Source organism: Mobula birostris, chromosome 2 (assembly GCF_030028105.1).
Source record: "Mobula birostris isolate sMobBir1 chromosome 2, sMobBir1.hap1, whole genome shotgun sequence".
Taxonomy (NCBI): Eukaryota; Metazoa; Chordata; class Chondrichthyes; order Myliobatiformes; family Myliobatidae; genus Mobula; species Mobula birostris.
Genome location: NC_092371.1, coordinates 207980450 through 208007637, shown reverse-complemented (window position 1 = coordinate 208007637; position 27188 = coordinate 207980450). Strand labels below are relative to the sequence as shown.

At 41.2% G+C, this 27188-nt stretch overlaps 2 protein-coding genes across 2 annotated transcripts in view; one reads left to right on the top strand and one right to left on the bottom strand.

Moving 5' to 3' along the window:
* Nucleotides 1-2399, top strand: part of drc1 (dynein regulatory complex subunit 1 homolog (Chlamydomonas)) — a 77364-nt gene extending 74965 nt beyond the window's left edge. The window contains exons 16-17 of the mRNA XM_072278857.1: nucleotides 501-603; nucleotides 2057-2399. Of these exons, the coding sequence (XP_072134958.1) occupies nucleotides 501-603; nucleotides 2057-2119 (166 nt within the window). The 3' untranslated portion in view covers nucleotides 2120-2399. The remainder of the gene's footprint in view (nucleotides 1-500; nucleotides 604-2056) is intronic.
* A 2743-nt stretch (nucleotides 2400-5142) lies between these two features.
* Nucleotides 5143-27188, bottom strand: part of otofa (otoferlin a) — a 374531-nt gene continuing 352485 nt past the window's right edge. The window contains exons 44-48 of the mRNA XM_072278846.1: nucleotides 17454-17695; nucleotides 13266-13444; nucleotides 13043-13143; nucleotides 5461-5654; nucleotides 5143-5189 (exon numbers count right to left, since the gene is read on the bottom strand). Coding sequence (XP_072134947.1) covers nucleotides 5474-5654; nucleotides 13043-13143; nucleotides 13266-13444; nucleotides 17454-17695 — 703 coding nt within the window. The 3' untranslated portion in view covers nucleotides 5143-5189; nucleotides 5461-5473. The remainder of the gene's footprint in view (nucleotides 5190-5460; nucleotides 5655-13042; nucleotides 13144-13265; nucleotides 13445-17453; nucleotides 17696-27188) is intronic.

The window sequence follows — 27188 nt, the reverse complement described above, 5'->3', positions numbered from 1 at the left end:
GAAACCTCTCTGACAAAGCCTCAGCTTCATCTTTTCTCTCACTTAACGATGTCTGACATGTGGAATCATACCAAAAGATGTAAAAGAAATCAGTAAAAAGACTAAAACCAACCAATATGTCGGCACCCTAAATTGAAAAGAAATGATCAGAGGAAGTGACTTTGGCTTATTCTCGCCCTCATTCCCGGCAACTTGGCCATCCCCATTAAATCGACTGGGTTTCTAGAACTTGGACTAAGTATAACAAAATGTTGGGCACGATCTGTAAGCTCTAACTCCACCATTTTACAGCACGCATGGTTTGCTGGCAGAGAATATTGTGTAAATAGCAGGCAGAGTTTACACAGTAACCTTGGCAACCTCTGTTCACAGAGGAATCCCAGAAGCTGGTAAGGATAAAGAGTAGTTATAATCAAGCAAAATTCTCTTTGCAGCTTTTTACAACTGTGTAAATGCAAGTTTTATACTTGACTATATTTAATGTTTTTTTTCTTTTACAGCGAAATATTGGTCAAAAGATCAGACTTAATCAATGAGAAAAGCAGCCTTGCACAGCAAAATGCAGAGTTCAGGTTGTTACTGCAACAGTACATGCATTCTACAGTAAGTGATTCATCATACAGAATGCTTTTTACCTCCCACTTTCATGCTTCAGGCAGTGAAGCAACTAAGATCTAGTTCCACTGATAACACTTACCATTTTGCAATTTAGCTTCATGACCACCCAGAGATACAAACTGCAGTGTCAAATATGCATTTAATAGGTCATTTTATTTCCTCATTAGAAACATTTAAGGTTGATGAACTTTGTTCATTGATCTGATGCAGAATTATTAGTTCTTTCTCTGCAGATGCTGACTGAACTGCTGAGCCTTAGGCACATGTTGCTTTATATTAGTAATTTAACAGGTCTATTTCTTTGAGTGTTAGAAACGGTGCCAAACTGATTGGCATTCCTTGAGTCTTCAAACTGTCTGTTATATAATTTAATAGAAAGAATTTGGAATGGTGAGAGATGAGCTAATGTACAGAATGTCATGGTGTGTTTATCAGTTGGACAAAATTCACTTCCAGCTACTGCAAACAGTTAGGAAGTCCTGAAGAAGCGTCTCGACCCAAAACATCAACTGTTTACTCTTTGCCTGATCTGCTGAGTTCCTCCAGTGCTTCTTTTGTTGGCATGTTAGTTAGGCAGGTAAATGTGCGTAAGGTTTTTTTTTCTTGATAGCTGACTAGATACTATTAGTGATTGTATTAAATGAATTTCTGAGCTGAGGGGCGAATCCGATGAAGAATTATAGAATAGTCGAAGTTCCTTTTCAAATTCAGAAAGTTAATACATGATCACATTGGGGCATTTAGAATCCTAATGGAGATTGGCGAGGGGAGTGGAGGCAATTTGTTAGGTCCAGAGCTATAATGCATAAAACTGAGAGAACAAAATGCATTATTATTTTCAAGTGCTTTTTTTTTGTTTTGTTTCTGTTAACATTTTTGCACTTTAGTCTGCAGGACCAGCTCTTTTATTCAGAGTTTCAAAAAACAACAAATGTCTTGTCAGTATTGTTTTTTACTTCCTCAAGGATAGCATGTAGAATAATTTATTTTCCATTTATTTTCATTTTGAGATGCAGTGTGTTATTGATGAAGCTAGTATATATTGCAGATACCTATTTGGTGTTAAGAAAGTGCATTAATGAAGTCAAGTTTTCAGTATGGTTGCTTGGCCAGTTGATGGACTGTTGTTGGAGGTAAAATAGTTTACTCTCAAGTGATAAGTGATGTACAACTGTGTGCTGCTGCTGTCGAGTGATAGCAGCCACATAAGAAGTTGGAACAAATACTGGTCAAGTGAGTTGTTTGATTTTTAGAGAATTCTTGAATTTGTTTAATTTTATTAATAATTCGGGGAATATGTGTTGCCTTTGGTGCTGTGTAATGGGTTTGCAGATGGTGCAAAAAGTAAAATTTTTACCTTGCTGTGAACAAAGGTATCCACAGACCGGTAGCAATGTTTTGTTGAACTGAAAATTTTGTGCTTTGTTTTTACCCCTAGGTGAACAATGAGCTTGAGATTCCACCAACACAACTGATGCAATTTAATTTTGAGCAGAAATAAACTGTTAACATGGAAGATCATTCAGCATGTACAATTAATGCATAAGGGGAGTGATCAGTGATTTATTGGAGCTTGCAGTAGACAGTACCTGGGCAATGATATGCTTTTTCCACACTTCTCTTTTGCTGCCTATGGACAATGTAACCCTTCAGTGTGCTTTCTAATAGCCAGTTATCTAAAAATTAGCACTGGAAGAAATAGTTACCATTTTGCTAACTGTTGGGATTATATTTCTATGTGTAATTTGTTATTTTATAACTGGCAACTGTCAATTAAAATTCATGAGAAATGTTGAAAATAATTTTTAATCATTTTTGTGCTGTGATTAATGTTTTCTTCCAAGAGACAAAGAGCACTGAGTTAACTAGGAGACATGAGTCCATAAATCACATTCCGTAAGCAGGCTTTGCACCCATGTCTGCAAAGGGAGCCATTTTAGCACTATAGTGTATATGCTGCTTTGACGAATTGCTTCTTACGCTGTTGACTGGTGTTGAAATCTGCCTTTGTTAATTTGAGCTGTAAAGTTTAGTATTAACAATGAGGTAAGTAAGTAGCTCATGCTATTCCATGATTATCAACAACAGAAACCACAATGACAAGGGACTGGAATCTTTTATCAGAAACTTGGACAGGAGAAAGTTCATTTTGCATTTGTTGCTTAGGTTGCTTGGTGACATGGAGTGGTAAAGTGAATAAAGAATGTGGCTGTTCTCTACAACTATCTGTTAAGGAAACAAGCAGAAGTAGACAGGATTGTCAGCTCTTGTGGAGATTATAGCAGATTACTTATGTGAGGACTGCTTGCTTGGTATGAATATTTGAATTTCTTATCCAAAAATCTTAAATGTCAGCCTTCTGGAATAGAGAATTCCCAGTTTCAGGCCTCCTCTCTTGCTGTGGCAGGAGTAATCTCTCTCTCCCTCGTTAGTATGAGAGAGAGAGCCTGGTGAGATGTTGAAGATGGACAGTAGTTTTTGATGGACTCTAGATCATGGTCTCTGAGGGCTTGCTATGCTTATGTGGTGGGGGATAGGGCACTGCTAGAACAAGTGTGGGGAGGGGGAGGATCGATGCTTTTCTGGGGGGATGGGCTTTGGGGTTCTAACTTTGTCATCCATTCATTGGGGTTTTTTCTGTTTCATGGATATCTGTGAAGAGTAAGGATTTCAGGTTGTATACTGTATACATTCTCTGATATAAAATGGAACCATTGAATATAGTGTCTAACACCACCACCCCCTCCCATCTCAAGAGTGAAGCCAAGTTGAGACACAACAAAATGGGAAAATATAATCCTTGCAACTATCTTTTGAAACTGTCTTATGCTTTGGGTAAGATCAGCTCTAATAAGCCAAGGACCAATGAGAAGAAGATCAACTTCTGTTCAGCAGGTAATCTGGTCATTTCAGAATTCCACCAAATGAGTAATAAATGCAATTGTCATAAACCTTCAAAAGCTGGGTAGCCACATGTTGATGCAGTTGTTTTTAAAACTTTATTTTAAATATCAATATTCAATTGCATTGTTCTCACAACAGAAACCAAAAATTAATTACACAAAGATCCATACAAAGAGAAAGGCAGAAATGGAACTTGATATTTCTTTGTGGATGTAAAATAGTACTTTCATAATTTCACAATGTACACAATAAGGAATGTTTTACAAAGAGGCAACTACCAATTAAAACAGCAATGAGAATTTTGGAGGACATGCTGTCTACCAGTTACCTCGGTGCAATCAAGCTTGTAAAGTGCTACTTTATTTTGCAAGTTGAAAGGTTAGAGATTGGTCTGTTAGTGTGGCTGCAGCTAAATATACTCCTGTGATCTCATGTATTTGTTGGATTTCCATGAGTTTGTTTCTCATGGCCAGAAATATCTAGTCCAACAATAGTTAAATCCTGAATAGGTGAATTGCAGATACCTGTTCCCTTTTGGTTCCATCAACTAGCATGCTCACTGTATGTACTAAGTGGATCTAATTGTAATCTCTCCTCTCCTTCCATCTGAAGACTTTGTTTAGTGATCCACTAAAAACAGTCAGAGACACTGCTCTCATTGCCTTTCCAGATGGAGGTTTGCAGTGTACTGAGAGAAGTCGTCTTGATCCATTTGTGTTAATTGGGTAACATCTCATTTTTGAAAATTAATATGTTTTAGATTCTTGTGGGGAATTCAGAAAATCATGAATGCAACATGATGTAGCCATGGAATGGGAGTGTAAGAATGTCTATTTAAAGGCAAAGAATAGAATATGTTGGTCGATAACATTAACACTTCCATCAGTTGACAACTACTGGGTTGTGTTTCTGCTTTCTAGCTTCAAGTGCTAATAGTAAGACTACATGAGATGTATGATTTTTGCCCTCCCCAAATTCCAGGTTGAGGTATATTTAGACAAGAGCAGACTGAAAATTTACCTTCTAGTGTGCTGTAGATTTTGTAACTTGAGTTCTGGTGAAAATGATCAAGGCCAATAACAGTGAAAGGAAACTGCCTATAATCAATTTTTTGTAGTTCAGTAAGTAGACAACATGCATTTGTCAAAACTTTTTTTTAAACATACAAAAGAAAACTTGAAATTGCTGAACTAAATTGATAGTCATATAATCTTTGAGAATTATTGAAGCTCAAAACCATGCAAGCACATTGTACTTACAAATGAAAATCAAAAACTGAAAATAACATTAATCAGTTCTTTAAACATTGATCCAGGATAGCTGGACACTGCACACACAAAAAAATGATGGATTTCTGAGGTGTAGATAAAGTTTGCAAAAGTGACTCGCCAGAAATTTTTAGACCCTTATCTGCTAACATTCACACACTGAGAATTGATTTTTAAATATAATCATCTGTCATTGGTAATCCACAAGGAATGGTGATTCATGCACCGAGTAGCTTCTTCACCATGTAACCTGGCATGCTGTAGAGAAAGAGGCCTATCATGATCACCAATAGCAAAGCCAGGACAATCTTCACAATTAGCCACTTATATCTGTTGCAGATGAGGTATTTGATGGATTTCAATGGGTTGAGAAACCATATAAAAGATGTGTCTGGTCGACTGTCCACAGCAGCAATAAAGAAATACAAAAGACAGAATTTAGTAGTGAATGATATATATGCACTTAACTGTCAACGGTAAGTGGCATACCTAGCTGAACCATATCCCTCTGAAAATTCTGATACAAAACTACTTATTTTGGTGACATTTGCAAACTTACTAACCCTGCAATGTGCATTTAGAGCAAGGTCATTAGTAGATATGAGAAAGTCAATAGACCCTGGGGAGCACCACTTGCTGTGGACTTCCAGTTCACAAAACAACCTCCTACCATTTTGGGATCGCTATGCTCCAAGCATTTTCTTGACCATGTAACCAGGCATCGAGTAAAGGAAGAGGCCAAACAGAAGGAGAAGAAGCGCAAGGGCAATGATCTTCAAAAGTAGCCATCGATAATTATGCCAGATGAAGTATCTGATTGACTTTAGAGGATTCATGAACCAGATAAAGCTTGTGTCAGGACGACTGCAGAAGAAAATATAAGCAGGAAGAAAACCAGGAGGAAAAAAAGAATACAGTTACTAATTAGTGTCAGGCAGAATTTCAGCATTTTTTCCAAACATATGTCACAAACACCACATTTCTTGCTGTTTTTGTTAACAGATACTCACCCTGAAATGTTCATGCTGTTTCACTAACTACAAATAGTCCACAGTTACTGAATATTTCAACTTTTCATAACATCGCAATGAAGATGGACCAGTAGACCACAATGGGAAGAACTTTCCAAATTTCTACCCTCTCTACACTTTATCATAATTTTGTTTCCCTCTATCAGATTATCCTCCAACATCACTTCAGAATCTAGGACATTCACCTAATTATAAGCTTCCCCGTGTTCACAAGAGGATTCTTCAAGTTACACCATCACTTAACTAATGCCTCATCTGCAAACTAATGACATCAACAGTTTTCCAAATTTAGGCCATCCTCTTTCAAATAATTCTGATTACTTTTGCAATTTGCCTCTCCCCTAATGGATCAGATTCCAGCACGTGTAGCTTTTATATTTCCACTTGCCACGCTCCAGTCTTCAACCGACCTCTCTTTTCTCTGTCTCTTTCCACCTGCTACTGTCTCTTGACTTCATCTTACTCCCCTCCTCAGGCCACCAATCACCCTGAGCTCCTGTTACACCACTCCTTCCCCTCTAGACTGGCTGGCTCACACCTCCACTTTCAGCCCTGATGTAGGATTTTGACACAACACATTGCCTGTTCCTTCTCCTTCCACCTTCCCCCCACCCCCCACCCAAATACTCACTGAATTCTTCCAGCACATTGTTCACAAATCTAATCTCAAGTTTTGTTCACCTGTGGTTCCAATGCCTTCATAATTCTCATATTACTTCTGGAAATAACCTCTCTACATCACCCTTTAGACATTGTGGATATTTGGTCTATATGAAAGTGCCTTCTAAATACAACTTCCAGTGTAGAACCCTGCCCAGCTTTCCAATGTCACACACAAGCTCTCCGGCCTTTTTCGATGTGTCAGGCATGGTTTGTACCTGGAGATCAGATGAGAGCTGTGCTAACATGACAGGGCAATGTCAGGTGGTACAGCTCAGGACCTTTGAGGGGAGTATTAAATGAGCAGGGGAAATTACCAAAGATCAGCTGTTTTTTTGAGCAATTCCACATCTGACACAGGGAGGGTGTTAAAGAGCAACTGCATAGGTTATAGGACAGATTATGTTCCAGTAAGAAAGATGGCAAGGTAGGGTAAGCTTTAATATTGAGGGAGGTGATGAATTTAGTCAGGAAGACAATGAGTGTATTTAAGTTTTAGGAAGCTAAAATCAAACGGAACCCTTGAGGACGATAAAGAAGCTAGAAAATAACTCGAGGGGAATTGGGAGAGACCATGCAAAGTCATCAGCAAATAGGATTAAAGGGAATCCAAAAACATTCTTTATGTACAGTATATCAACAGTAAGATGATAACTAGGGCCACTCAAGGATAAAGGAAGGAAATTATGCTTGGAGGCCAAGGACGTAGGCAATGTCCTAAATGAGTACTTTGCTTCAGTATTTGTCAAGGATAAGGATGTGAAGGAAAGTGAGATCAATATGGAATGTGCTAACATGCTTGGGTATTTTGAGATGAAGAAAAAGCTGTGTGGTGTTAGGGAGCCCACAGTGTCTGATGTGATGCACCCCAAGTTATTGAGAGAAGCAAAGGATGAGATTGCTGGGACCTTGACCGAGATCTTCATGTCCTCTTTAGCCACAAGTAAGGTCCCAGAGGACTGAAGAGTAGCTAATGTTAGGAACAGTTAGCGTGGATTTGTGTGGGACAAGTTGTATCTTAATAACTCAAGCTTTTCGAGGTGACAAAGCTGAAGGTAGGGCTGTAGATGTTGTCTACATGGATTTCAGTAAGATGTTTGACAAGGTCCCTCATGGAAGGCTTATCAAGAAGATTAAGATGCATGGGATCCATGGTGATCTAGCCATTTGTTTTCAGGATCGATTTGCCCAGAAGACCAAGGGTAGTGGTTGATTGGACTTTTTCTGGGTGGCACTCTGTGACCAGTCATGTTCTGCAGAGATTTGTACTGGGACCACTACACTTTGTGATTATATATGAAATGAAAGTGTATGGGTAGGTTAGTAAGTTCACAGATCATAAAAAGTGTGGATGGCATAGAAGAATGCAAAAGGATACAATGCGATGTAGATCAGTTGCAGGTGAGGACAAAGGCAGAAGGCATTTAATCTGGCCAAATGTGAGGTATTATTGGGTGATTGATGCCTGGCACAGATTCAGTAGGTACAGTACTCTGCCTCTGCACTGCTCTGTGACTCCATGAATAAGACCACAACATGGAGAACATTCAATTAGAACCATCATTTCTCCTGTACAGATTATATTTTGAATTGTGCATACAACTCATTACTTCTATCCCCTCCCCTAAATTGTCCCACAGACCTTGGTGAACAAACTCCTACTCCTCAGTCTAAATACATCATTGTGCAACTGGGTGTTGGACCTCCTAACCAACAGAGCTCAGGTAGTCAGGATGCACAACCACTCCTCTCTCCCCATCATCCCCAGGGCTGTTGGCTGAGCCCATTGTTGTATACTCTGCTCACACATGTCTGCATGGCCAGACACCAGGGTAATCACATTGTCAACATAGAAACATATAAACATAGAAAATAGGTGCAGGAGTAGGCCATTCGGCCCTTCGAGCCTGCACCGCCATTTATTATGATCATGGCTGATCATCCAACTCAGAACCCCGCCCCAGCCTTCCCTCCATACCCTCTGATCCCCGTAGCCACAAGGGCCATATCTAACTCCCTCTTAAATATAGCCAATGAACTGGCCTCAACTGTTTCCTGTGGCAGAGAATTCCACAGATTCACCACTCTCTGTGTGAAGAAGTTTTTCCTAATCTCGGTCCTAAAAGGCTTCCCCTTTATCCTCAAACTGTGGCCCCTTGTTCTGGACTTCCCCCAACATCGGGAACAATCTTCCTGCATCTAGCCTGTCCAATCCCTTTAGGATTTTATACGTTTCAATCAGATCCCCCCTCAGTCTTCTAAATTCCAACGAGTACAAGCCTAGTTCATCCAGTCTTTCTTCATATGAAAGTCCTGCCATCCCAGGAATCAATCTGGTGACCCTTCTTTGTACTCCCTCTATGGCAAGGATGTCTTTCCTCAGATTAGGGGACCAAAACTGCACACAACACTCCAGGTGTGGTCTCACCAAGGCCTTGTACAACTGCAGTAGTACCTCCCTGCTCCTGTACTCCAATCCTCTCGCTATAAATGCCAGCACACCATTCGCCTTTTTCACCGCCTGCTGTACCTGCATGCCCACTTTCAATGACTGGTGTATAATGACACCCAGGTCTCGTTGCACCTCCCCTTTTCCTAATCGGCCAACATTCAGATAATAATCTGTTTTCCTATTTTTGCCACCAAAGTGGATAACTTCACATTTATCCACATTAAATTGCATCTGCCATGAATTTGCCCACTCACCCAACCGATCCAAGTCACCCTGCATCCTCTTAGCATCCTCCTCACAGCTAACACTGCCACCCAGCTTCGTGTCATCCGCAAACTTGGAGATGCTGCATTTAATTCCCTCATCCAAGTCATTAATATATATTGTAAACAACTGGGGTCCCAGCACTGAGCCTTGCGGTACCCACTAGTCACTGTCTGCCATTCTGAAAAGGTCCCGTTTATTCCCACTCTTTGCTTCCTGTCTGCTAACCAACTCTCCATCCACATCAATACCTTACCCCCAATACCGTGTGCTTTAAGTTTGCACACTAATCTCCTGTGTGGGACCTTGTCAAAAGCCTTTTGAAAATCCAAATATACCACATCCACTGGTTCTCCCCTATCCACTCTACTAGTTACATCCTCAAAAAATTCTATGAGATTGGTCAGACATGATTTTCCTTTCACAAATCCATGCTGACTTTGTCCGATGATTTCACCACTTTCCAAATGTGCTGTTATCACATCTTTGATAACTGACTCCAGCAGTTTCACCACCACCGACGTTAGGCTAACCGGTCTATAATTCCCCGGTTTCTCTCTCCCTCTTTTTTTAAAAATTGGGGTTACATTAGCCACCCTCCAATCCTCAGGAACTAGTCCAGAATCTAACGAGTTTTGAAAAATTATCACTAATGCATCCACTATTTCTTGGGCTACTTCTTTAAGCACTCTAGGATGCAGACCATCTGGCCCTGGGGATTTATCTGCCTTCAATCCCTTCAATTTACCTAACACCACTTCCCTACTAACAAGTATTTCCCTCAGTTCCTCCATCTCACTGGACCCTCTGTCCCCTACTATTTCTGGAAGATTATTTATGTCCTCCTTAGTGAAGACAGAACCAAAGTAATTATTCAATTGGTCTGCCATGTCCTTGCTCCCCATAATCAATTCACCTGTTTCTGTCTGCAGGGGACCTACATTTGTCTTTACCAGTCTTTTCCTTTTTACATATCTATAAAAGCTTTTACAGTCAGTTTTTATGTTCCCTGCCAGTTTTCTCTCATAATCTTTTTTCCCCTTCCTAATTAAGCCCTTTGTCCTCCTCTGCTGAACTCTGAATTTCTCCCAGTCCTCAGGTGAGCCACTTTCTCTGGCTAATTTGTATGCTTCTTCTTTGGAATTGATACTATCCCTAATTTCTCTTGTCAGCCACGGGTGCACTACCTTCCTTGATTTATTCTTTTGCCAAACTGGGATGAACAATTGTTGTAGTTCATCCATGTGATCTTTAAATGCTTGCCATTGCATATCCACTGTCAATCCTTTAAGTATCATTTGCCAGTCTATCTTAGCTAATTCACGTCTCATACCTTCAAAGTTACCCCTCTTTAAGTTCAGAACCTTTGTTTCTGAATTAACTATGTCACTCTCCATCTTAATGAAGAATTCCACCATATTATGGTCACTCTTACCCAAGGGGCCTCTCATGACAAGATTGCTAATTAACCCTTCCTCATTGCTCAAAACCCAGTCCAGAATAGCCTGCTCTCTGGTCAGTTCCTCGACATGTTGGTTCAAAAAACCATCCCACGTACATTCCAAGAAATCCTCTTCCTCAGCACCTTTACCAATTTGGTTCACCCAATCTACATGTAGATTGAAGTCACCCATTATAACTGCTGTTCCTTTATTGCACACATTTCTAATTTCCTGTTTAATACCATCTCCGACCTCACTACTACTGTTAGGTGGCCTGTACACAACTCCCACCAGCGTTTTCTGCCCCTTAGTGTTACGCAGCTCTACCCATATCAATTCCACATCTTCCCGGCTTATGTCCTTCCTTTCTATTGCATTAATCTCTTCTTTAACCAGCAACGCCACCCCACTTCCCCTTCCTTCATGTCTATCCCTCCTGAATATTGAATATCCCTGAATGTTGAGCTTCCATCCTTGGTCACCCTGGAGCCATGTCTCTGTGATCCCAACTATATCATAATTATTAATAACAATCTGCACTTTCAATTCATCCACCTTATTACGAATGCTCCTTGCATTGACACACAAAGCCTTCAGGCGCTCTTTTACAACTCTCTTAGCCCTTATACAATTATGTTGAAAAGTGGCCCTTTTTAATGCTTGCCCTGGATTTGTCGGCCTGCCACTTTCACTTTTCTCCTTAGTACTTTTTGCTTCTACCCTCACTTTATACCCCTCTGTCTCTCTGCACTGGTTCCCATCCCCTTGTTGTGAACTAACCTCCTCACGCCTAGCCTCTTCAATTTCACTGATAACATGACAGTGCTGGGACTCATCACCAACAATAATAAGACAGCCTACAGAGAGGAGGTGAAAGAGCTTGAGTCCTGGAACCAGGTCACTAACCTCTTCCTCAATGTCAACAAAACAAAGGAGATGATTATTAACTTCTAGAGAACTCAAACCCTCTTTATATCAGCAGCAGAGCAGTGAAAACTGCGAGCAGTTTAAAACTCTTGCAAGTGCACATCTCACACAAACCAGAATACATTCCACACAATCAGGAACGCTCACCAATGCCTCTATGTAATGAGACCATAAGACAAAGGAGCAGAATTAGGCCATTCCATCATGACTGATTTATTATCCCTCCTGACTGCTCCCCATAACCTTTGATGCCCTGACTAGCAAAGAAGCTATCACTTCTACAAAGTCATACTTGCTAATCTCTAACTGTGCTTACAAGATCATCTACCTTATATATATTGTGTGCATTTAAATATCACACCATCACCCTTTTCCATTTTGCTCCCCATATTATACTTCACCCTCATCCCACTGACTGAAATTTTGCCCTATCACCAGAATCAGAATCAGAATGCCTGTCCTTCCTCACAGTCTTACTACACTCTGGATTGACTTGTATACCAACTACCCCATCCCCAACCCCTATCGCTCCAGTTCCCACTCCCCCCACCCCCCCCAGCCAATTTAGTTTAAATCCTCCCCAGTAGCTCTAGCAAACCCACCTGGAAGGATATCAGTCCTCCTTGTGTTAGGTGTAACCAGATCTTTTTGTACAGGTCATACCTTTCCCAGAAAAGATTCCAGTGATCTGCAAATCTGAAACCCTGCCCCCTGTACCAATTCCTCAGCCACATACTCTTCTGCTAAATCATCCCATTCTTACACTCACTGACACATAGCACAGACAGTAATCCAGAGAGTGCTCTCTTGGCGGTCCTGCTTTTCAGATTTCTACTCAACTCCCTATACTCTCTCTTCAGGGACTCCTCTCTTTGTCTACCTATGGAATTGGTACCAATATGGTACCTATGACTTCTGGCTGCTCACTCTCCCCTTTTAGAGTGCTGTGGACCCAATCTGAGACATCCCTGGCACCTGGGAGGGCAACATACCATCCAGGTGACCGAATCTCCTCTCTGCTCCTTTAATTATGGAATCCCCTATCACGGCTGCACTCCTCCCCCACTTTCCTTTTGAGCCATAGAGCCAGACACCCAGTTGCTGTGGCTTCCCGCAGTAGGTCATCCCCCCCAATAGTATCCAAAGCTCTATACTTACTATTGAAGGGAATGGCCTTGGAGTACTCTGCACTGGTTGCCTATTCCCTTTTCCTTCTGACAGTCACCCAGGTACCTGACTCCTGCAAGTTAGGGGTGACGCCCTCCCTGTAGCTCCTATCTGTGACCTTCTCAATCTCCCATATGAGCCAAAGGTCATCCAGCCTGCAACTCCAGTTCCTCAACATGGTCCCTAAAGAGCTGCAGCTCAATACACTTCATGAAGATGTAGTTATCAGGGAAACTGGATCTTGAAGTGGCAGGTTTCATGTTGATCTGGACTGTGGAGACATGAACTAGACTAGAATGGTTGGCTTACTTTGGTTTCTCCAGTGGTTCTGGCTCATTTCGAGCCAGGCCTGCAGGACTTTTCTCAGCTTCCTCTGCCGTCAACAAGTGCAGCTCGGCCTCCACCTTACCCTGGAACCAAAAAAGCATTTGATTTGAAGATTGCAATGACTTACACATCCACGTCCCCGTCCACACGGCAATTTTGGCTTGTAAGTGATAGTTCTAAACCCGAAAAAGACAAAACTCCCTACCGTAAGCTCCATTTCATCATTTTCATTTCTGGCAACAAATGGCCACCAACCCTTCACCCTCTTCTGCTTAAAGATGGAGACCATGGGAAATGAAGATTCATCTGTAGCCATTTCAATTGTACAGAGCTTGGCTGTTTTTGCTCCTCGGGTAAACCTGTTCAGATCCAATTCAATTGCACCTGTCGGGGAAAAACATTCCAGTAGGGACAGTCACAACTGAATTGAAGGAAAATGTTCCCGATTATTTCATTTGCATTTCTTAATACTCATTTTAAAGTTAACATTCTTGCATGCTTTCCAGAACTTATGTAGTGTTAAAACTACGTGTTTCTTTTGTTTCAGTCTGACTATCCCCACCATCCTACTAAATTTGCTCCTTCAACTCTTCCCCTGATATTCTGTATTAGTACTGCTTGCTACATTTCTACAGAACTTGGAAATTACATGGCTTTTGCTTGACAATTTCAATTGTGCCTTCATGTTCACACATCTAGCTCTGACTCTTCTCTTTTCTTTCTGCTTTATTCCCTTGCCTCCACCTCAGGGAACAGCTTTCTAACCAAAATCCATTTGAAGCTCACTATCTCCTACAGCTTCCTCAATAAATACTTCCTCCCTCCCTGCTCTATGTAAGGATCCATTCCATTCTCCTCACTCCTCTCCCTCGGCAATGTCAAATCTTCCCACACAGGTTGCCCCTAGCATGTCTTCCTCTTTAACCATGGCTTCCACTCCACCATGTTTGAAAGAGCTCTGGACTACAGCTCATATAGCTTTCTGCTCCTTTGTTCTCACTTGCTTTCCTGGGTCTTCATTTTCTGCTCCATCGTCCTTTGCATTTAATGGTTCATCTTTCATGGTGTCTGATACCTTCAATGAGATTCTATCACAAAACCAATCATCTACTTTCCTCCCAACATTTTAAAGGGACTGTGCTCATTACGATGCCCTGATCTACTCATCTCATGGCACTTTCCCATGCAACAATAGCTGAAGCAATGTCTGCTCTTTTAACTTAGCCCTTCTCATGATCTGGGGAATCAAACCATTCTATTAGGTGAAGAAATAATTTAATTACATTTCCCCTAGTCTACTGTACTGCATTTAGTGCTCATGATGTGTCTCCACTGAACAGGAGAAGCTAAATACAGATTAAGTGACTGCTTTGTGCAGTATTTCCTTTGTGCGTGGTAGCAATCCTGAGCTTCCAGTTACTGGTCACTTTAGTTCATCACCTCCCACTCTGACTGATGTCCTAGACTGGTCTCAAGGTGGCATGTGGTAAGCTCAAGAAAAGGCATCTACTCTGGGCATATTGCAGCCTTTAGGTCTCAATATCAAATTCAACTATTTCAGGTAATCGAGATTTTCCGTTTGTACAATTCTACTGTAAGGTTATCCATTTGTAATGTTTATGTAAACTAAAGTATTTACTGACTTTTACTCTGTCTACAGATGCAGCCTAATTCCCTTTTTTAAAATTTCAAGCTCAACAATAACTATGACCTGCATTTCATGACAATTTATCCCCTTTTCTTTGTTATCTCTCTATATTTGACCCTATTAACCAGAATTTTTTTAGTAACATTGGAATCACTTTGGTACCCATGCCTTGTCCAATTGGCCCTTTGTGCTGTCTTTTCTTCACCCATCTTCTCTGCAAAGTAAAGCTAACTGGGTTTCTCTCTTTTCCATTTCGGAAAAAAGGTCTTCAACTGAAATGTTGTTAATTCTGTTTCTCTTTCTGCAGATGTTTCCTGATCTCTGGGATAGGCCACGCATCTGGCAGTGGTCATCTCTACAGCCTATGTAATGTATTTTACCCAGAAGTTTTACAACTCCAGGCCACGAGATGACATTGCTTTTGCGATGATTCTCTGTTTGGCTCTTAAATGTTACACACAGAAGATGACCACAAGGATGTAATACAGAGAGCAGGTGTGCTGGAGGCATTAAGGAGTCATAGAGTAATACAGTATAGAAAATGGCCCTTCATCCCAATTCATCCATGTCACCCACTGTGCCCATCAAGCTCATCCCGTTTGGTCTGTAACCCTCTTATCCGACTGTCCTTTAAAGGTTGTAACTGTACCTGCCTCAGTCACTTTCTCTGGCAGCTCATTCTGTACATATACCACCCTCTGCACGAAGAGGGTGCCCCTCAGCTCCCTTTTAAATCTTTTATCTCTCACCTTAAACCGCTGCCCTCTGGTTCTAGTACACCTTTCCTGAGAAGAAAGACTACATGTGTTCACACTGTCTTTGACCTCATGATATTATACACCTTGATAAGGTCACCTCTCTGTCTCCTATGTTCCAGGGAATAAAGTCCAACCTGAGGCTCCTGAGGCTTGAAGATGTATATATGCATTGAATCTTTGCTGATGTTGTCTTAATGTTTGCAGATGACACAAGAATTAGTGGTGCTGTTGGCATTGACAGGGATAGCCGAAGTTGACAGCACAGTATTGGTAAACAATGGTAATGCAGTGGCAGATAAAATTTAGTCTGATAAGAGTGAAGGGATTGCCTTTGGGGGACTAATAAGTGTAGTCCATACATAGTGATGATAAGGCTATAGGGGAAAGTGAGGAACAGGAAGATCTTGATGTACAAATCCAATGACCTTTGAAAGTGGCAGCATAGGCAGATCTGGTGGGATGATATGGTTCAACATTATAGAACATTGATTAAGTCATAACTGGAGTTGTGGAGTTAGGAAGGGTGTGATTATTCTGGAGAGGGTGCAGAGGAGATTCACCATCATTTTGCTTAGGATGGAGCATTTCTCACTGAGGAAGGATTGAATAGTCTGGATTTATTAATAAATTCTTCTTGGGCTTTCAGCTGGGTACAGGTATCAATTTTAACTTGTGTTTCAATGACAAACTCTGCCATCTTCATCAGGAATAATACCTAGGCATGTCTAGTCTGGAGATATATATAACCCCATCGTCTGTCCCTCCTGATTGGCTAGTCCTCAACTTTCATCTTTGTTATAATTCTCATTCTCTAGTTTTATTTTGATGACTTCCTTCACCAAGTGATCCTAAAAGCCATTGGTGCAGCAAAGCTACTGAAGTCAATCCTATGGCATTTACAGGATTCCCTGTGAATGTGAAGTAGCTTATACTGGCTAGATGGGACGCATGGTGGAAACCCACATCAAGAAGCAGAGGAGGTGTAACCATTTGGGTACCCAGAGAAATTGACAGTAGTAGAACGTTGCATTTGTAATGGCCATAGGATTGACTTAGCTGGCACAAAACTACTTTGCCACGCCAATGGCTTTTGGGACCACCTGGTGAAAGAAGCCATTGAAATAAAACTAGAGGAAAAGAATTTTAACAAAGATGAAGATTTCGCTCCAAGTAAGAACTGGAACTCAATTGTAAGCAAGGTAGGACAGAGAAAACCTGATTGGTTGAGGACTAACCAATCAGGAGGGATAGATGATGGGGGTATATATGCCATCCGACTAGTCATGCCTAGGCATCACTGCTGATGAAGATTGTGGAGTTTGTCATCAAACGTCAGTTAAAATCGTTACCTATGCCCAGCTGAAAGCCTGAGAAGAGTTTATTTGTCATATATGCTGGGAAAGCACTAGATCCTTAGTCAGATCTTGTGTTCCTTGGAATGGAGAAGACTGAAGGAAAACCTGACCGAGGAATGAAAAATTAGATTGCAAGAAAGTTTTACCCATGGTAGAGATTTTAAAAAAACAGGGCATAGGTTTAGGGTAAAGGATGGGAGACTAAGAAGGGAATTGCCCAAGGATTTTTAACATCCAGAAGGAAACTACCACCTGAGAGTGCTAGAGGCAAATGCTTCCAGAACATTTTAGTAGTATCTATGAAAGCACTTGAACTTTCAAGGCAGAGAAGGCTACAGGTAAATCAGACTAGTATAGATTGGTACTTAATTGTTGGGTTGGACATGGTGCATGTGGGAGTAAAGGGCAAAGGGACCATTTCTGCACTGTGTAACACTGAAACTGAGTGCATTACATCAATGATGTCAAATATTTATTTTAAGTTGGGGTAAGTAAGGAGATTGGTTAATTTCCCTCATTCTGTGATGTAACTGTTTCAAAGTAGAAGAGTTTTTCTTAATGATAAACATGAATGTACAAGTGTATCTGGATCTAATACTCAAGATGATAAAAGAAATGACAGTTCATCTTACCAAGGAAGTCATCAGCTGAGAAGTGGTCAGCATCCCAGACTTGCAGAGTTAGACGTGCTGGTATCTTGTACTCTGTCTCATCCCAGGAAAACATGGATTCCTTTTTGGACATGACGATCTTCTCCTCAGCCATTAGATAATCAAACGGGAAGATGAACCGCCAGTTGAAGTTGCCTTCGCCAGTCAGTGAATGATAGTGCACGTCAGTGTCCTGCTTGTCTTCCTGCTGCCCTTTCAGCCAGCTATAAGAGGCAGCCAGCAGCAGAATGGTTAATACCACAAATCTTTATACAAGTCAAAAGAAATCCAGTCTAAAACAAATCTCTGCCTGTACCTTGGATCTTTGATTTCTAGTCATCACTGTTGGGAATAGTCTAAAGAACAACCTGGTTTCAAACTGGACTAATGAACTAGCATTAATTTTGTTCATGTTCTTGGATGAAAATATTTACCCAACTGGACTGTGGAGAAGGAGATACTTTGCAGATGTATGAACTAATGTGAACCTGACATAGGTTGTGCTGGAGATTTGTTTTTAGAGATATCTTGTTCATCACAAATTTGGCACATCCATTTCACATTTTACTCGTCTCAGCCATGTATCCAAAGATGTCACTAATCACACAACACCATTTTCTCCCTTTCAGACTTAAACTGGAATTCAAAGCTGTGACCTCTGAAACATTTCTTCTGTTTCTTGCTTTTCCTACTTAAAGGAGCCACTTTCCTGACATTGAGAGACTTTACTGGGCACCTTCAGAACTCACTGCAAACCACTCAGAAACCTTCCATAGTGCGTCATTTCTAAGAGTGTGAGTTCTTTCCAAAATTTAGCTGCTGATGTATTAATTCTACACATTTTTGGGCAAACTCTTCATCATTGGAAGTTAGCTACACAACGTCACAATGGACAAGAAGCAAATACACACCTGTCAATATGATGTTCGCATCTCCGAGTTTGCGAGTTACCAGTGCAACAGATGTCCCTTGGCAGTCTATTCTTAGAGAAAGGATTTCATCTGCCTTGATTTTTAAAGAAGGCCAGCTGGTAAGTCAGAACATGGGAATTGCCACTTTGGCTAGTTCTCTGTGAGTGCAGACAGTTGATGACTACTCTACATGTGCCCAGGAGGGCTCCCTCTTATGAAATGGGCCTTTTTATGAATGGGAAGGTTGCCACTCTTTCGATGAGTATGTGACTAAGGAATATTAAAAAAGCATTCCCCGTGGTAAATGCCACGTTTGCAGAAAATGTTATGTTGTATGGTATATAGCTATTTTCCAATTTGGTCATGAGTCCAGTGTGATTTTAGTGACTGCTATACATTCTATTACGAAATGTATTAATGTACTTCTTGTGGTTATTTGATACCCAATGACAGTTATGTCTGAAGATCTGTCCTGTCATGGAACCAACAACCCAATAAATTTGAGTTTAAATGGCTATTGTTTTCCCTAAAGCAGTGTTTCAAGGATATCTTGTGGATATAAATTTAATGAGCTTCACATCCTGTGCCTCATTTCATCAATGCACAGTTCATAAATTCAAAAACACAGCTCAATAAGGATACTGTTAAAGTAGGAATATATAAAATACACAGTATTGCTCATTAACTTACAAAACTTAAAGGTGTAGCTGCAATTAGACTTACAGAACATACTGTCCTTCCCAACTTTTTATGACGTCAAACAACTTAAACAATTATTAATAGGCCTAAGACATTTCATGTGTCAATTAAGAAAAACAGCTTACAGCACTTGGTTTCACAACAGGATCCTGTGATTAATCATCTTCTTGAATTTTTCAAATATTATATAAAATATTAAGAAATGCAGTTAATGAATTTGAGAATGATAAATTATCTGAGTAGATATTTGATAAGCACATAGAAAAGTAGATTTCAAACTAATTTGAATCTCACTAACTCAGCCTCCCCTCTTTGCAGATGGCACTATTGGTTGATGTACTGCCCATACTCATGCATGACTAGAATTGGCTGCAAGCAATGTAGCAATTTTCTTTACATACACATGTCCATGAGAGGTATTGACATGTTTACATCATTGCAATAGCTGAAACAGACATAATGGCACTTTTTAAAAATTCTTTCGATGTTCTTATTTCTTCTTTCATTATTAACAAAGTAATTTCCTCTAGGTTTCCTGACTTTCTCCTCTTTCTGCAGCTGGTAGAGTAGGGAAGTACATTCCAAACGTATTCGTTGCTTGGGTATAATGAATGCTCTAAACTTAACTAACAGTCAGAATACTCACATATTTGTTTTCTTTCTCATCCAGAATTCCAAAAACAAAACCAAACTTGGGGAACCAACTTACATGATTGTTTTATGAATCATGTTATGATACTTTCTGAAAAATGTTTGGTTATTTAATAAACGTTTCAGACAAAAGCCTTTCAGCAAGTCCTCCTTTAGTGTCCTTGGCATTCAGATGGAATTGGAGAGTGTCTAAAATGTGGCCTACACATGAAAACATTTATATTTTACTATTTTATTGAGAAGAAGTAATGGCTCCAAAATAATGTGATATGTCACAGAACTGTAGGATGCAATAGTTTATTTGAGTGACTTCTGGGCTTAGCTTGACTGCTACCTACAAGGAGGAACAGAAGAATTCAGGATGAATCATCCTGTCTCTTCTCATGGACAGTAGACATTTGGAAAAGGGGTCACTGCTGACTTTTACAGAAAGGATTTCACAGAGGAGTGTGGGGTGCAGGAAGCTGAAATCTGACAGAGAGGATGAAAATAACTAATGAAGATCCATTTTTATCCTTCTTCTGGTTGGTTATAATTGCTCAGTGAGCTGCACCAGGTGTGATGGGCAAAATAACCTCTCTGTGCTGTAGCCATTCTATGATCAACTTGTGACAATTATTTACAAACAAAAATCTTAAACTTGCTTGTGGACAAAGACCATTTTGAGTATACAGTGCCTATAAAATTATTCACTCCCCTCCCTTTGGAAGTTTTCATGTTTTATTATTTTACAACTTTAGACTATAAGGCATAGGAGCAGAATTAGGCCTTCTGGCCCATCGAGTCTGCTCTGCCATTCAATCATGGCTGATCCTTTTTCCTTTCTCCTCCTCAATCCCATTTCCCAGCTTTCTCCCCGTAACCTTTGATGCCATGTCCAATCAAGAACCTATCAATCTCTGCCTTAAATACACCCAACGACCTGGCCTCCACAGCTGCATGTGGCAACAAATTCCACAAATCCACCATGCTTTACCTAAAGAAATTTCTCTGCATCTCTGTTTTGAAAGGATGCCCCTCTATCCTGAGGCTGTGCCCTCTTGTCCTAGACTCTCCCACCATAGGAAACATCCTTTCAAGTCTAGGCCTTTCAACATTTGGAAGGCTTCAATGAGATCCGCCCCTCATCCTTCTGAATTCCAGTGAGTACAGACCCAGAGCCATCAAACATTCCTTGTAAGATAACTCTTTCAGAATCAGGTTTATTATCACCAGCATGTGACATGAAATTTGTTTACTTTGTAGCAGCAGTTCCATACATAATCTAACAGAGAAAAAATAATAATAAATAAACAAGTAAATCAATACAGTATATGTATATTGAATAGATTAAAAAAAAGCAAAGAACAGAAATACCGTATGTTAAAAAAAATGAGGTAGTGCCCAAAGATTCAATGTCCATTTAGGAATTGGATGGCAGGGGGGAAGAAACTGTTCCTGAATCGCTGAGTGTGTGCCTTCAGGCTTCTGTATTTGCTACCTGATGCTATCAGTGAGAAAAGGGCATGCCTAGGTGCTGGAGGTCCTTAAGAATGGACGCTGCCTTTCTGAGATACCGCTCCCTGAAGATGTCCTGGGTACTTCATAGGCTAGTACCCGAGATGGAGCTGACTAGATTTACAACCCTCTGCAGTTTCTGTAGCCCCTCCATACCAGACAGTAATGCAGCCTGTCAGAATGCTCTCCATGGTACAACTATAGAAGTTTCTGAGTGCATTTGTTGGCATGCCAGATCTCTACAAATTCCTAATGAAGTATAGCCGCTGTCTGGCCTTCTTTATAACTACATCGCTATGTTGGGACCAGGTTAGATCCTCAGAGATCTTGACACCCAGGAACTTGAAACTGTTCACTCTCTCCACTTCTGATGCCTCAATGAGGATTGGTATGTGTTTCTTCATCTTACCCTTCCTGAAGCCCACAATCAGTTCTTTTGTCGTACTGATGTTGAGTGCCAGATTGTTGCTGCAACACCACTCCAATAGTTGGCATATCTCACTCCTGTACGCCCTCTTGTCACCACCTGAGATTCTACCAACAATGGTTGTATCGTCAGAAAATTTATAGATGGTATTTGAGCTAAGCCTAGTCACACAGTTATGTGTATATAGAGAGTAGAGCAGTGGGCTAAGCACACACCCAAGGTGCTCCGGTGTTGATCGTCAGCGAGGAGGATATGTTATCACCAACCTGCATAGTTTGTGGTCTTCCAGTTAGGAAGTCAAGGATCCAGTTGCTGAGGGAGGTACAGAGGCCCAGGTTCTGCAACTTCTCAATCCGGATTGTGGGAATGATGGTATTAAATGCTGAGCTATAATCGATGAACAGCATCCTGACATAGGTGTTTGTGTTGTCCAGGTGGTCTAAAACCGTGTGGAGAGCCATTGAGATTGCATCTGCCATTGACCTATTGTGGCAATAGGCAAATTGCAATGGGTCCAGGTCCTTGCTGAGGCAGGAGTTCAGTCTAGTCATGACCAACCTCTCAAAGCATTTCATCACTGTCAATGTGAGTGCTACTGGGCGGAGGTCATTAAGGCAGTCCACATTATTCTTCTTAGGCACTGGTATAATTGTTGCCTTTTTGAAGCAAGTGGGAACTTCCACCTGTAACAGTGAGAGGTTGAAAATGTCCCTGAATACTCCTGCTAGTTGGTTGGCGCAGGTTTTCAGGGCCTTACCAGGTACTCCATTGGGACCTTCCGTCTTGCGAGGGTTCACTCTCTTTAAAGATAGCCTAACATCAGCCTCTGAGATGGAAATCACAGGGACATCAGGTGCAGCAGGGACCTTCACAGCTATAGTTGTGTTCTCCCTTTCAAAGTGGGCATAGAAGGCGCTGAGTTCATTTGGTAGTGAAACATTGCTGCCATTCATGCTATTGGGTTTTTGTAAGAAGTAATGTCTTGCAGAGTTGCTGTGCATCTGATGTTGCCTCCAACCTTGTTCAAAATTGTCTCTTCACCCTTGAAATAGCCCTCTGCAAATCATACCTGGTCTTCTGGTACAGTCCTGGGTTGCCAGACTTGAATGCCACAGATCTAGCCTTCAGCAGATGATGTACCTCCTGGTTTATCCACGCTTTTGGTTTGGGAATGTACAGTAAGTCTTTGTAGGCACACACTCACCCACACAGGTTTTAATGAAATCGGTAATAACTGCAGTATACTCATCCATGTTCAAAGATGAATCCCTGAATACAGTCCAGTCCACTGATTCAAAGCAGTCCTGTAGGCGCTCCTGTGCTTCCCTTGTCCATACCTGGAATCATCCTTGTGAAACTCCTCTGGACCCTCTCCAATGCCAGCACATCTTTTCTAAGATGAGAGGCACAAAACTATTCATAATACTCGAGGTGAGGCCTCATCAGTGCTTTATAAAGCCTCAGCATCACATCCTTGCTCTTGTATTCTAGACCTCTTGAAATGAACGCTAACATGGCATTTGCCTTCCCTGCAACCGACTCGACCCGCAAGTTAACCTTTAAGCATATAACTATATATCAATTACAGCACGGAAACAGGCCATCTCGGCCCTTCTAGTCAGTGCTGAACGCTTACTCTCATCTAGTCCCACCGACCTGCAATCAGCCCATAACCATCCATTCCTTCACTGTCCATATAGCTATCCAATTTAACTTTAAATGAGAACATCAAACCTGCCTCAACCACTTCTGCTGGAAGCTCGTTCCACACAGCTACCACTCTCTGAGTAAAGAAGTTCCCCCTCATGTTACCCCTAAACTTTTGCCCTTTAACTCTCAACTCATGTCCCCTTGTTTGAATCTCCCCTACTCTCAATGGAAGAAGCCTATCTATGTCAACTCTATCTATCCCCCTCATAATATTAAATACCTCTATCAAGTCCCCCCTCAACCTTCTACGCTCCAAAGAATAAAGACCCAACTTGTTCAACCTTTCTCTGTAACTTAGGAGATGAAACCCAGGTAACATTTGTAAATCTTTTCGGTACTCTCTCTTTTTTGTTGACATCTTTCCTATAATTCGGTGACCAGAACTCTACACAATACTCCAAATTTGACCCTACCAATGCCTTGTACAATTTCAACATTACATCCCAACTCCTATACTCAATGCTCTGATTTATAAAGGCCAGCATACCAAAAGCTTTCTTCACCACCCTATCAGCATGAGATTCCACCTTCAGGGAACTATGCACCATTATTCCTAGATCCCTCTGTTCTACTGCATTGTTCAATGTCCTACCATTTACCATGTATGTCCTATTTTGATTAGTCCTGCCAAAATGTAGCACCTCACATTTATCAGCATTAAACTCCATCTGCCATCTTTCAGCCCGCTCTTCTAACTGGTCTAAATCTCTCTGCAAGCTTTGAAAACCTACTTCATTATCCACAACTCCACCTATCTTAGTATCATCTGCATACTTACTAATCCAATTTACCACCCCATCATCCAGATCATTAGTATATATGACAAACAACATTGGACCCAGTATAGATCCCTGAGGCACACCACTAGTCACCGGCCTCCAACCTGACAAACAGTTATCCACCACTACTCTCTGGCGTCTCCCAGGGTGTCCTGCACAAGTACTCCTAAGTCCCTCTGCATCTCAGATTCCTGGATTTTCTCCCCATTTAGAAAATGGTCTGCATGTTTATTTCTACTACCAAAGTGCATGACCATGCATTTTCCAACATTGTATTTCATTTGTCACTTTCTTGCCCATTCTCCTAATCTGTCTAAGTCCTTCTGCATCCTACCTGTTTCCTCAACACTATCTGCCCCTTCACCAATCTTCATATCATCTACAAACTTGGAAACAAAGCCATTTATTCCATCATCTAAATCATTTATATACAGCATAAAAGGAAGCAGTCCCAACACTGACCCCTGCAGAACACTACTAATCACAGGCAGCCAACCAGAAAAGGATCCTTTTATTCCCACTCGCTGCCTCCTACCAATCAGCCAATGCTCTAAATATGTTAGTCATTTTCCTGTAATACATGGGCTCTTAACTCAGTGAGCAGCTTCATGTGTGGCACATTGTCAAAGGCCTTCTGAAAGTCCAAATATACAACATCCACTGTGTCCCCTTTATCGATCCTACTTGTAATCTCTTCAAAGAATTCCAACAGGTTATTCAGGCAGGATTTTTCCTGAAGGAAACCATGCTGACTTCGTACTATACTGTCCTGTGTCTCCAAGTACTCCAGCACTTCATCCTTAACAATTGACTAACATCTTCCCAATCACTGAGGTCAGGCTAACTGGTCTATAATTTCCTTTCTACTGCCTTCCTCCTGTCTTAAAAAGTGGAGTAACGCTTGTAATTTTCCAGTCCTCTGGCACCATGCCAGAGTCCAATGATTTTTGAACGAACATTTCTAATGCCACCACAATCTCTAACTCCACCTGCTTCAGAACCCTAGGGTGCAGTTCATCTGGCCCGGGTGACTTATGTGCCTTTGGGTTTGTGAACATCTTCTCTCTTGTAACAGTAACTGCATCCACTTCTCTTCCTTCACACACTACAACATCAGCAATACTGCTAGTGTCTTCCACAGCGAAGACTGATGCAAAATACTCATTTAGTTCAGCAGCCATCTCCTTGTCCCCCGTTATTATTTCACTTCCTTCATTTTCTGGTGGTCCTATATTCACTCTCATTTCTCTTTTATTTTTAACCTACTTGAAAAAACTTTTACTATCCACTTTCATATTATTTGCTAGCTTGCTTTCATATTTCATTTTTTCCCTTCTAATGATTTTTTTAGTTGCTCTCTGTATCTTTTTAAAAACTTCCCAATCTTCTATCTTCCCACTACTAATTTTTGTTTTGCTGTGTGCCCTCTCTTTTGCTGCTACAATAGCTTTGACTTCCCTTGTCAGCCACGGTTTGTACTATTTTGTAACCTTGAGTATTACTTCATTTTTGGAATACATGTCCTGCACCGTCCTCACTTTTTCCAGAAACATACACGATTGCTGCTCTGCTGACATCCCTGCCAACAGCTCCTTCCAATTTACTTTGGCCAACTCCCCTCTCATACCACTGTAATTTCTCTTACTCCACTAAAATACTGCAACATCAGACTTCACTTTTTCCCTATCAAATTTCAAGTTGAACACAATCATATTGTGATCACTGGTTCCCAAAGGTTCTTTTACCTTAAGCTCCCTAATCACCTCCAGTTCATTACATAACACCCAATCCAGAATAGCTGATCCCCTAGTAAACTCAATGACAAACTGCTCTAAAAAGCCATCTCGGAGGCATTCAACAAATTCACTCTGTTGAGATCCATTACCAACCTGATTTTCCCCAATCAACCTGCATGTTAAAGTCTCCCATGACTACCATAACATTGCCCCTTTGCCTCGCCTTTTCTATTTCCTCTTGTAAACTGTGGTCCACCTCCCAGCCATTGTTAGGAGGCCTATATAAAACTTCCATCAACGACTTTTTATCCTTGCAGTTTCTTCACTCAATCCACAAGTATTCAACATCTTCTGATCCTGTGTCACATCTTTCTACTGATTTGATGCCATTCTTTACCAGTAGAGCCACACAACCCCCTCTGCCTACCATCCTATCCCTCTGATATAACATGTAACCTTGAACATTCAGCTCCCAACTACAACCATTCATCAGCCATGATATCATATCAACATCATACCTGGCAATCTGTAATATTGCAACAAGATCATCCACCTTATTTCTTATATTACGTGCATTTAGATACAACACCTTGAGTAGCATATTTGCTATCCTTTCTGACTCTGCATTCCTAATGATTTGATGCTCAGCCTGTTGGCTGCAACTAAGTTCCAGCACCTACCTGCCCTTCCACACAATCTGATTGCACGTATCTTTACTTTTTTACTATCTGTCCTATCCTGAGTCCCTTCACTCTGGTCCCCACCCCCCTGCTAAGTTAGTTTAAATCCTCACCAACAGCTCTAACAAACCTGCCTGCGAGAATATTGGTCAGGTCATACCTCCCCCAGAAGAGATCCCAATTATCCAAGAACCTGAAGCCCTGTTCCCTGCACCAGTTTCTCAGCTACATATTTATCCACCAAATAATCCTGTTTCCACCCTCACTGGCGCATGGCACAGGCAGCAATCCAGAAATTACTACCCAGAAGATCCTGCTTCTCAGCTTTCTACCTAGCTCTCTAAATTCTCATTTCAGGACCTCATTGCTTTTCCTTCCTATGTCATTGGTACCAATACGTACCAAGACATCTGGCTGCTCTCCCTCCCTCTCCAAAATGATGTGGACATGATCTGAGACATCCCTGCCCCTTGCACCTGGGAGACAACATACCATCTGGGTGTCTCGTTCACATCCACAGAATTTCCGGTCTGTTCTCCTCACTATCGGGTCCTCTATCACTACCACTCCCCTCTTCTCTCTCTTTCCCTTCTGCACCGTGGACCCGTGCTCAGTGCCTGTAACATT